At 40.0% G+C, this 12745-nt stretch overlaps 1 protein-coding gene across 5 annotated transcripts in view; it reads left to right on the plus strand.

Annotated features, from left to right (window-relative positions):
• The window catches only part of PAAF1 (proteasomal ATPase associated factor 1), a 51782-nt gene that overhangs the window by 31882 nt on the left and 7155 nt on the right, over positions 1 to 12745 (plus strand). For 2 of the 5 annotated variants that reach the window (XM_087433438.1, XM_087433437.1), the window contains 2 exons: positions 983 to 1098; positions 1226 to 2546. In XM_087433438.1, the coding sequence (XP_087289564.1) occupies positions 983 to 1098; positions 1226 to 1348 (239 nt within the window). In that variant the 3' untranslated portion in view covers positions 1349 to 2546. The other 3 variants (XR_015552690.1, XM_087433436.1, XM_004433981.3) reach the window with 3 other exon arrangements.

A 12745-nucleotide genomic window follows, 5' to 3' on the forward strand; every position in this document is an offset into this window, starting at 1 on the left:
TGTGTGAGGAAGCTTAGCCCTGAGCTAACACGTGTTGCCAATCCTCCTCTTTTTGCTGGGGAAGATTGGCCCTGGGCTAACATCCTTGCCCATCTTCCTCTACTTTATATGGGATGCCGCCACAGCATGGCTTGACAAGCAGTGCATAGGTCCGTACCCAGGATCTGAACCTGCGAACCCCGGGCCGCCGAAGCACAGCGTGCGAACTTAACCGCTATGCCACCGGGCCAGCCCTGAATTGTGATTCTTTAAATCACCACTTTATTGGGACCGGCCCGGTGGCGCAAGTGGTTAAGTGTGCGTGCTCCACTGCGGCTGCCCAGGGTTCACTGGGGATCCCGGGTGCACAACAGTGCACCGCTTATCAAGCCATGCTGTGGCAATGTACCATATAAAGTGGAGGAAGATGGGCGTGGATGTTAGCCCAGGGCCAGTCTTCCTCAGCAAAAAGAGGAGGATTGGCAGATGTTAGCTCAGGGCCGATCTTCCGCACAATAAATAAATAAATAAGTAAATAAATAAAATGAAAATAAATAAATAAATAAATCACCACTTTATTTAAGCTTGTTTCTTTTCCTACAAAGTATCTCCCTTCAAAAGGTTGTTAAAAGTGATATGAAGCAAAACTTAAACGTGTGAATTGCAAATGTTTCTCAGACGGAGGATTGTAATGAAAAGAGGGGGAAAAAAGGATTTTTGGTGTTGAGGATCCTAGGAGTCAATGTGTTGAGGGGTAATAGTTTGAAAATTGCTGCCTCAGAGTATGGTATTATGTAAACTGCTTAAGTCCTCAGCCAACCTCAGGTTCCTGAAATCCTGGGAGTGCTTCTTCCTCAGTTGTTGATGAATGCGTAGTTTAGATCAAGAGTGCTTAAAGGGGGAAGAAAAAAAATATCTCTAAAAAGGGTAAAATTTTCCTTTTCTTGGTGCCTAGAAACAAGTTAATCTTTAAACAGCATTTTTGTCTCCCACTTGTTCCCAGGTCTTCCTCTTTATTGGCTCAGATGCCTTCAACTGCTGTACTTTTCTCTCTGGCTTCGTGCTATTGGCTGGGACACAAGATGGAAATATTTATCAACTGGACGTGAGGAGTCCAAGGTGAGTCACCATTCATTTGCATGATGCAGGTCTTCTGCAGAGTGGAAATTTTTATTGGCATTAACGTTGATTTAGCCTAGCATATAGATGACTGTTGAATCAAGGGTATATTTTTCCGTTTATAAAGGTTTTCCAGTATGAATTGTTTGTTCTTATTATTCCTGGAATCGTATTAAAAGGTAATTTGATTTGTACTGTCATGATTGTCCTATTTATTGTAGTGATTGCTTTGAAAATTAAGCTTAAATAATGAACTAACATTTCACTTAAAATGACTATGTGGAACTTTTGGTTTTTTTTTTGGGTGAGGGAGATTTGCCCTGAGCTGACATCTGTTGGCAATCTTCCTCCTTTTTTTTTTTTTCCTTGAGGAAGATTTGCCCTGAGCTAACATCTGTGCCAGTCTTCTTCTATTTTGTATGTGGGATGCCTCCACAGCATGGCTGATGAGTGGAGTATGTCCGTGCTTGGGATCCGAACCCAAGAACCTGGGCCGCCGAAGCAGAGCACACAGAACTTTTACCACTCAGCCACGGATCTGGCCCCGATTGTGTGGAACTTTTAATTTTAAGGAGCTCAGTAATTTTCTCTATGGTGTTAAGTCTGGGTTGGCCTAAGATTGATCATTCTTAGTTCAAGTAAGCCAGCTTTGTTTCTTTATTTAGCTTTGATCATAGCTATCTAAAACAACCTTATCCTGGTCTTAAAGATATCCAGAGAGAATCACACAACCTCTCTCTCCCAGGATTTAACGATTTCTACAATTCTGTCCCTTCCTCCTTCAATTTCCTTCCTTTGTTCAACTGATATTTATTGAATGACTTCTGTAGGCACCAGGCTTTGTGCAGGGCACTGAAAAACAGAAATAAAAGATACAGACTCTGCCTTTGAGGCACTTGGAGTCTAACAGTAAGGACAGACAAGTAAAAGACTGTTGTGATGCAGTGTGATCAAATGGTCTGATAGGGCTATACACAGGAATTTGAAGAAGCACCAAGAAGGAGTGGGAAGAAGGTGAGACTGCTTCTCCAAAGAAATGAGGCTTTAATTGGGTCTTGTCCAGTAGGAAGTTACCGAGTAAAGAAGAGAGGGACCTGCCCTAGGTAGAACAGTGTAGAGAGAAGCATGGAACACTTCTCACTGCTGCCCCTTCTGACAAGTATATACCCTGCAGGGGGCGCAGCCCTGAGAAGTGATGCCAGACAGGAAAATAAGAGTTTGCTTAGACAGGACTTACATACTGTGCTAAGGAGTTCCGACTTTATTCCAAGAGCAGTAAAGAAATTCCAGCTAAAGAGTGACTAGCTTATACTTTTTCTTCTATAATTTAAGTTACATTATTTTTGTACTTGTTTTTGCCTCCATGGAGATAGGGAATCTCTGATCACTATTATAAAATCACACTTACATATTTTTAAATTGATTCTCACTCTCTTTTCTCTTTTGTTTTACAGAGTCCTGACAATTTTAATATTTCACAACTGTCTTAATTCTGTCTATAAGTAAAAAGATTACCATATTATTAACATTGTTATCTTAAAACCCTTATCAGACGTACCCTTAAAACTGAAGATAGTGGTGGTGACTTAGTTTATTCAGCTCAATGACATGTTTAGAGACATGTTAAGAGTCACTCCAAGGTGGTTTTGAATCGATAACCTTGATCTACCATTTAAGGACCTTGCCAGGAAAGAAACCATATGAACGTTTAATCTCTGTTCACGTTTGTCCTGTTTGCTTTCATGCGGTAAGTACTATATGTTGAATATAGTTAAACATTACTTTTGAAGAAAGAAAATGAAATTACCCCTCTTACTCTGAATCCTAGGGTTCCAGTACAAGTCATGCACAGATCAGGAGCACCAGTTCTGTCCCTGCTGAGTTTCAGAGACGGATTCATTGCTAGCCAAGGTAGGTCCAGGGGCCAATTAAGAGAGATGGTTCCATGTAGTTCAGTTAAACATGGGTTTAAGTGCCTGGTCTTTGGCTGGGCTAGGGGCATCATCCTCCTTGATTCTTTGGCATATTGTGCTTCTCACATAGTGTTTATCACCCTACATTGTAATTGTCTATGTCCCCCTCCAGTCCAGGCTCCTTGAGAGTTGTGACTGTGCCTTATTCATCGTGTTAGCTCCAGCATTTAGCTCAGTGCCAATTGTATAGTTGGTGCTCAATAACCATTGGTAGAGTAAATGTATTGGCCCTTATTGCAAAATGTTGAGGGTTCAGTAATGAATCAGTTACAGTCTCTGCCCTAAACAAGCACAGTTAGTGAGGCAGAAAGACATGTGGACATGTGATTGAATACAATTCGATAAGTAGTACAGCAGAAGACTATATGGGAACATAGAGAGAAGCTAACACGAGTGGTAGGAATGCTACAGGGACGTCTTCATGGACTAGGTGACATGTCAGCTGATGAATATTTTACCAGCTGGATGTGTAAAGATGAACGCTGAAGGCCAAAGCCATAGTGTGTGCAAAGTCATAGATGAGGGTAGAGGGGCAAAAAGAAGAGATCTATCATTTACTAGGTGCCTACAACGCAGTAGGTACTGTGTTTGATGCTTTACATATGTAGTCTAGGTAAAGTGAGTACCTTGGGGTAGCCAGGATAAAATATTTGGAATGGACTTTGGGAGTGGGGTTGGGGGAAATGCATGGAACAAGGTGTCCATTAAGGGACACTGTGAATCCTCACAGGAATGATGTAGGTGAGAAGGGACTGGACTGTATGACCTGGAGAGACCACCTTACCGGGGTATTTCAGTGAATCAGTTAGGATGTTTTTGGCTGTTAATTACAGAACATTCAACTGAAAATGGCTTCAATAATTAAGAAAGTATACTACTTAGTAAGAACTCCAGGTTTGGTGTTTTTTGTTTTTTTGTTTTTTTTTTTGGTGAGGAAGATCAGCCCTGAGCTAATCCTCCTCTTTTTGCTGAGGAAGACCGGCTCTGAGCTAACATCTATTACCAATCCTCCTCCTTCCCCCCCCCAAAGCCCCAGTAGATAGTTGTATGTCATAGTTGCACATTCTTCTAGTTGCTGTATGTGGGACGCGGCCTCAGCATGGCCAGAGAAGCGGTGCGTTGGTACGCACCCGGGATCCAAACCCGGGCCACCAGTAGCGGAGCGCATGCACTCAACCGCTACGCCACGGGGCTGGCCCAGAAGTCCAGGTTTATGGTGGTTCCAAATTAGATTAATTTTTTTTTTTTTTTTTTTTTTTAAAGATTTTATTTATTCAGTTTTTCCCCCCAAAGCCCCAGTGGACAGTTGTATGTCATAGGTTCACATCCTTCTAGTTGCTGTACGTGGGACCCGGCCTCACGTTGGACGGAGAAGCGGTGCCTCAGGGCGCGCCCGGGATCCGAACCCGGGCCGCCAGCATCAGAGCGCACGCACCTAACCGCTAAGCCACGGAGCCGGCCCTGAATTAGATTAATTTAGTGATTCGAAAACAAAGTCAACAGAGGAGACTAAGGAAACTTGACAAATAAATCAATGTAGTATCCTGGATTGGAGCCAGGACATTAAAGTAAAGACTGGTGAAATCCAAAAACGTATGGGGCCGGCCCCGTGGCTTAGCGGTTGCGTGCGCGTGCTCCACTGCTGGCAGCCCGGGTTCGGATCCCAGGTGCACACTGACGCATCGCTTCTCTGGCCATGCTGAGGCCGTGTCCCACATACAGCAACTAGAAGGATGTGCAGCTATGACATACAACTATCTACTGGGGCTTTGGAGGAAAAAAAAATAAATAAATAAAATTATTTTTAAAAAACGTATAAACTGAAACTGGTTGAGGGGCATATGAGAACTCTCTGTACTATATTTGTAACTTTTCTGTAAACCTAAAATTATTCTAAAATATAATTTTTTTATTTAAAAAATAAAAGCATTTATTTTTATTTAAACAAAAAAGCTTTAGCAAGGAAAAAGAAATAAAGTCAGGAACCCAACTTTTTGCCATCTTTTGGCACCCTGCTCCCTAGCATGCAGCCTTTTGTCTTCAGGCTTATTCCCTCATGGTCACAGCACAAGATAGCTGCAGCAACTCTCATCCTCACATAACAGTGGATACTGTTATCCTTTTTATGAGTGAGGAAAATTTCCTCAGGAGTAGCCCAGCAGACTTACTCTTACACCTCATTGGCCAGAATTGTAATCCATGCTCATGCCTAAAGAAATCACTGGCAAGGGGAATGGAATCACCATAATTGGCTTGGGTTAATCAGGATTCACCCCTCTGTGTCATCTGTTACTGGAAACAGTTTGGGGTACTGTCAGTCAGGAGAAGGACAGGAAAATAGATGAGTAGGCAGCCAACAGTGTCTGGATTTCCACGGCCATCTCTCTGATACAGGTCAGTACCCTTCATCCCTCTCAGGATGATAAGGGTGTCTTAGGGGCCGGCCCAGTGGTGCAGGCAGTTAAGTGCACGCGCTCCGCTGCAGCAGCCCGGGGTTCGGCGGCCCGGGGTTCGCCGGTTCAGATCCCGGGCGTGCACCAACGCACTGCTTGGCAAGCCATGCTGTGGCAGCATCCCATATAAAGTGAAGGAAGATGGGCACAGATGTAAGCCCAGGGCCAGTCTTCCTCAGCAAATAAAGAGGAGGATTGGCGGATGTTAGCACAGGGCTAATCTCCTCACAAAAAATAAAAATAAAAAAATAAAAATAAAGGGTGTTTTATTCCCCTAGCCTTTCTCCTTCAGGATTTCCAGACCATAACAAAGAGTAATCAGGAATCTGTAGACCTAATTTTCTAGTTCTCTGCACTCACTCTCTCTCAATCTCTCTTTCTCCCACATGTCTTGGCATCAGTTTGGTGATGCTTTATAGAACCTTAACAAAACAACAGCTGGCATAAGCTTGTGACAGTTTCCCTTGATGCTGCTGCCACCACTCATTGTGATTCTTTTTCTTTGATTCCTTTTCCTGCCGTGCCACCCTCTTCCCTTGAGATCTCTACAGTCTGGCCTCCATCCCCATCCCTCTGTTCAAACTGCCTTCTGTAAGGCCACCAGTGATGAGCTTCTTGCTAGAGCCATTGGCCTTTTATGTGTACAGGCCCGTCTTGTCCACTAGTCCCTAAGTTTCCTTGAGGGCAAGTACTATGTCTTCTTCATTTCTGTATCCCCACCTCTTGCACAGGACTGAAGAATCTCAGCAAATGTTTTTTGCATGAGTGAGTACATATTTTTCATCTTTCATGACTCTTAATGGTAATGACTTCAGTTACTGTTATTTCCTTCATAAAACTGTTAGCTCCTTTGGCTTCGGTGATACTAGTTAATCTCCTGATTATTCTCTTTTTCCAGTTACTGCTCCTTTCCCTGGTTTCAATAGCTTATGTTTATAAGTGCCTAGCATGATTCATGATATACTGTAGGTTCTCAAATTATTTGTTGCACTTGAATCCTTTTGCTATTCCTGTTATTCTTGCCATCCCTAAACCAGAGATATTTCCTGAGCTCTCACCGCCTTTGTCCTTCTACCTTTTCCTCTCCATGCTTCCTCAAGGACTGACTGTTCTCATGGTTTTAACTGTTAATGATTGGAATCCATAGCTCTAGCCCTGACCTCCTACTTAGCCCTTATTTTATTGAGCAGCAACATGATACAGAAAAAGCATAGATTTTGGACCCAAACTGACAACCTAATGAATGAGTTTAAACCCTTACTCTATCACTTACTATTAGATTCAACCATATAAAATTCCTAATATATGACTATGTTGATTTATAAAAATGGCAGTTGAGTATGGTTTAATCTAATAGTTCTATGACCTTTGGTAAATCACTTTACTTTTCTAAGCCTCAATTTCCTTAGAGATAAAATATGTAAAGTACTTGACATAAAATAGACATTTTATAATTAATAGTTTCTTCTTACTCTTCTTTTTTTTTTTTTTAATAATTTTATTTATTTATTTTCTTTTCCCCCAAAGCCTCAGTAGATAGTTGTATGTCATAGCTGCACGTCCTTCTAGTTGCTGTATGTGGGACGCAGCCTCAGCATGGCCGGAGAAGCGGTGCGTCGGTGCGCGCCCAGGATCCGAACCCGGGCCGCCAGCAGCGGAGCGTGCGCACTTAACCACTAACCCATGGGGCCGGCCCATCTTCTTACTCTTCTTACTACCCCTTGCCCTATAAGTCCTCCTAAAAAGTATTCCTTATCATTATGATCCAGTGACAAGGCACACAGCCACAAAAAGTAGAATTATGCTACAGGGCAAGATATGTTGAAGTATCAAAAGAATAATAAATGTTACAAGAGATTAATGGAGAAAGGGATTACTATATGGGATGGTTAGAAATGGCTTCCAGGAGGGAATGGGCATAGAGCTGGGGCTTATCAAGTAGATAAGATTTGCATATAGAAACTTGAGTGCAGAGGAAGAGCTATGGTAATCATACGTTTTTTGAGAGGAGAGACAAGAAACTCAGTAATAGATGTCACTTTTTCTTGCTGAAGTAATAACAGTGAGAAACTGACGGAAGATTGCAGTTGGTTTCCCGCTCTGGCTTAAAATGAGATTTCGAGACAGGAGGAATGTAAACTTATTCAAACCTAAAGCCATGTTGCAGCACATGAGAAGCTTATGTTGCCTCAGTGGCAGTTCTCAGGTAAAATATGAGCTTAGTATCCCAGAGCACCAGATGTAGGCCACCAAGGGCCTCTGCATTTCTTACCTCCTCTGTCCTACCTTTAAGCCAATTTATTGAGTATTAACATCTCTATTGCAAGGAGATGTGTGGGTAAAGTGAAGGGTAACATGGAGAAGAACTAACTCATGGCCCTTCTACTCTTTGTAACTCGTTTCTGCTGGAAAGAAGGAAAGGCATAAATTGTGTTATTAATATCTAAAGGCAAAGGGAGTAAAATTATCTCTGTTTTCAGAGGGGAAAACTAAGATCAATAGAAGAAACTTATCAGGAGCCACATTTCAGTTCAATACAGTCACGTACTGCATAACAATGTTTTGGTCAACCACAGACCGTGAATACGATGGTGGTCCCGTAAGATTAGTACTATAGAGCCTAGGTGTGTAGTAGGCTATGCCATCTAGGTTTGTCGAAGTACACTCTGATGTTCACACAACAACGAAATCACCAAATGATGCATTTCTCAGAACATACCCTGTTGTTAAGCAATGTGTGACTGTATAAGGAAAAGCTTATCGTTTTTTCTATAAAAGTTTCGTAATAAAGAAGCTGGCACAGAGGTAGTGAGGACGACTGACTCGGGGGATAGACAAGCATAGGCTGGTTGGCTACGCTGCAGGGTGCTGTGGAGGGAATTCTGTATGAGTTTAGAAGATGGAAGTACTTGCATGATCTTTGAGGTCCTTTGGAACTCTTTGATTCCCTAGAGAGGAGATTGAAATTGCCAGATTAAACAATTTTTAAAACTTTTTATTATAGAAGTTGTCAAACAAATACAGAGGTAGAGAGACAAACCTGGTGTACCCGTTATCCAGCTTAAGCTATTGCTAATTTGTGGCTAATCTTGTTTCATCTTGTTTTACCCATTCCTTTACAATCTCCAGCCCTTATAATATTTTGAAACATATCACAAACCTCATATTATCTCATCTGTCAATATTTCTATAGGTATCTCTAAAAGATAAAGATTCTTTTTTGGAAAAGATTTATTATTATTATTATTATTATTATTATTATTATTATTATTATTATTATTATTTTCTTTTGGTGAGGAAGATTAGCCCTGAGCTAACATCTGTGCCCATCTTCCTCTATTTTGTATGTGGGTTGCCACCACAGCATGGCTTGATGAGCAGTGCATAGGTCCATGCCTGGGATCTGAACCTGCGAACCCCAGGCCACCGAAGTGGAGCATGAGAACTTAACCACTACGCCACCGGGCTGGCCCAGAAAAGATTATTTTTAATAATGATAATGCAAGAAAGGATAAAGTCCTCCTGTATGCTGCTGGTTGGAGTACAGATAAATTAAAATAAAATTGGTTGACATAATTTTGGAAAGCAGTTTTTCAGATTTCCAAAAATGTTGAAAAGGTTAATATTTTTTTATTCTTTTTCAGGGTTCTATACAAAGTAATAATACAGAAAAAACTTTATGCATAAAAATATTCTTTTATGCAGTTATGCTCTCAACCATATAAAATAAAAATTTGCACAAAAAAGATTGAAAAAATACATAAAAATGTTAACAGTAATTATCTTTGAGTGGTAGATTATGGGTGATTTTTTACTTCTCTATTTCTTTATTTTTAAAGTTTTCTTTAGTGAGCATGTACTACTTTTATATTAAGTAAAACACCAACCAAAAAAATCACCTTATTCGGCAGTTTATAGATCATCTCAAGTTTCATTTGTCCATACTCTTCTTATTTTTTTTTTTTTTTTTTTTAATTTTTTGTTTATTGCGGTAACGTTGGTTTATAACATTGTAAAAATTTCAGGTGTACATCATTGTACTTCTATTTCTGCATGGACTACATCATGTTCACCACCAAAATACTAATTACAACCCATCACCACACACATGTACCGAATTATCCCTTTCACCCTCCTCCCTCCCCCCTTCCCCTCTGGTAACCACCAATCCAATCTCTGTCCCTATGTGTTTGTTTATTGTTGTTATTATCTACTACTTAATGAAGGAAATCATACGGTATTTGACCTTCTCCCTCTGACTTATTTCACTTTGCATTATACCCTCAATGTCCATCCATGTTGTCACAAATGGCTGGATTTCGTGGTTTCTTATGGCTGAGTAGTATTCCATTGTGTATATATACCACAGCTTCTTTATCCATTCGTCCCTTGATGGGCACTTAGGTTGCTTCCAAGTCTTGGCTATTGTGAATAACGCTGCAATGAACACAGGGGTGCATGTACCCTTACAAATTGGTGTTTTCAAGTTCTTTGGATAAATACCCAACAGTGGAATAGCTGGATCATATGGTAGTTCTATCGTTGATTTTTTGAGGAATCTCCATACTGTTTTCCATAGTGGCTGCACCAGTTTGCACTCCCACCAGCAGTGTATGAGAGTTCCCTTCTCTCCACATCCTCTCCAACACATGTTGTTTCCTGTCTTGTTAATTATAGCCATTCTGACGGGCGTGAGGTGATATCTCATTGTAGTTTTGATTTGCATTTCCCTGACAGTTAGTGATTTTGAACATCTTTTCATGTGTCTGTTGGCCATCTGTATATCTTCTTTGGAGAAATGTCTGTTCAGGTCTTTTGCCCATTTTTAATTGGGTTGGTAGTTTTTGTTGTTGAGATGCATGAGTTCTTTATATATTTTGGAGATTAAGCCCTTATCAGATGTATGGTTTGCAAATATCTTCTCCCAATTGTTAGGTTGTCTTTTCGTTTTGTTGATGGTTTCCTTTGCTGTGCAGAAGCGTTTTAGTTTGATGTAGTCCCATTTGTTTATTTTTTCTATTGTTTCTCTTGCCCGGTCAGATGTGGTGTTTGAAAAGATGTTGCTAAGACCGATGTCGAAGAGCGTACTGCCTATGTTTTCTTCTAGAACTTTCACAGTTGCAGGTCTTACATTCAAGTCTTTAATCCATTTGGAGTTAATTTTTGTGTATGGTGTAAGGTAAGGGTCTACTTTCATTTTTTTGCATATGGCTATCCAGTTTTCCCAACACCATTTGTTGAAGAGACTTTCTTTTCCCCAATCTATGTTCTTGGCTCCTTTGTCAAAGATTAGCTGTCCATAGATGTGTGGGTTTATTTCGGGGCTTTCGATTCTATTCCATTGATCTGTGTGTCTGTTTTTGTGCCAGTACCATGCTGTTTTGGTTACTATAGCTTTGTAGTATATTTTGAAATCAGGGAGTGTGATACCTCCAGCTTTGTTCTTTTTTCTCAGGATTCCTTTAGCTATTCGGGGTCTTCTGCTGTTCCATATAAATTTTAGGATTCTTTGTTCTATTTCTGTGAAAAATGTTGTTGGAACTTTGATAGGGATTGCATTGAATCTATAGATGGCTTTAGGAAGTATGGACATCTTAACTATGTTAATTCTTCCAATCCAAGAGCACGGAATATCTTTCCATTTCTTTGTGTCTTCTTCAATTTCTTTCAGAAATGTTTTATAGTTTTCGATTGTACAGCTCTTTCACCTCTTTGGTTAAGTTTATTCCTAGGTATTTTATTCTTTTTGTTGCAATTGTAAATGGGATGGTATTCTTAATTTCTCTTTCTGCTACTTCGTTGTTGGTGTACAGAAATGCGACTGATTTTTGTATGTTGATTTTGTATCCTGCAACTTTACCATATTTGTTTATTACTTCTAAAAGTTTTCTGGTGGATTCTTTAGGGTTTTCTATATATAAAATCATGTCATCTGCAAATAGTGACAGTTTCACTTCTTCCTTTCCAATTTGGATCCCTTTTATTTCTTTCTCTTGCCTGATTGCTCTGGCTAGGACTTCCAATACTATGTTAAATAGGAGTGGTGACAGTGGGCATCCTTGTCTGGTTCCTGTTCTTAGAGGGATAGGTTTCAGTTTTTCACCATTGAGGATGATATTAGCTGTGGGTTTCTCATATATGGTCTTTATTATGTTGAGATACTTTCCTTCTATACCCATTTTATTCAGAGTTTTTATCATAAATGGATGCTGGATCTTGTCAAATGCTTTCTCTGCGTCTATTGAGATGATCATGTGATTTTTGTTCTTCATTTAATTAATGTGGTGTATTACGTTGATTGATTTGCGAATGTTAAACCATCCCTGCATACCTGGAATAAATCCCACTTGATCATGGTGTATAATCTTTTTAACGTATTGTTGTATGCGATTTGCTAGTATTTTGTTGAGAATTTTCGCATCGATGTTCATCAGTGATATTGGCCTGTAGTTTTCTTTTTTTGTGTTGTCCTTGTCTGGTTTTGGTATCAGGGTAATGTCAGCTTCGTAGAATGAGTTAGGGAGCTTCCCCCCCTCCTCAATTTTTTGGAAGAGTTTGAGAAGGATAGGTATTAAGTCTTCTTTGAATGTTTGGTAGAATTCACCAGGGAAGCCGTCTGGTCCTGGACTTTTATTTTTGGGGAGGTTTGTGATTACTGTTTCGATCTCCTTACTGGTGATTGGTCTATTCAAATTCTCTACTTCTTCTTGATCCAGTTTTGGAAGGTTGTATGATTCTAAGAATTTATCCATTTCTTCCAGATTGTCGAATTGGTTGGCATATAGTTTTTCATAGTATTCTCTTATAATCTTTTGTATTTCTGAGGTGTCTGTTGTAACCTCTCCTCTTTCATTTCTGATTTTACTTATTTGTGCCTTCTCTCTTTTTTTCTTGGTGAGTCTAGCTAAAGGTTTGTCTATTTTGTTGATCTTTTCAAAGAACCAGCTCTTGGATTTATTAATTTTTTCTATTGTTCTTTTGGTCTCTATTTCATTTATTTCTGCTCTGATTTTTATTATTTCCCTTCTTCTACTGATTTTGGGCTTTGCTTGTTCTTCTTTTTCCAGTTCCTTTAGGTGCATTGTTAGATTGTTTATTTGAGATTTTTCTTGTTTGTTGAGATAGGCCTGTATTGCTATAAACTTCCCTCTTAGAACCGCTTTTGCTGTATCCCATAAATTCTGGCATGACGTATTTTCATTTTCATTTGTCTCCAGGTAT

Source organism: Ceratotherium simum, chromosome 7 (genome assembly GCF_057802395.1).
Source record: "Ceratotherium simum simum isolate JZ-2026a chromosome 7, ASM5780239v1, whole genome shotgun sequence".
Lineage (NCBI taxonomy): Eukaryota > Metazoa > Chordata > Mammalia > Perissodactyla > Rhinocerotidae > Ceratotherium > Ceratotherium simum.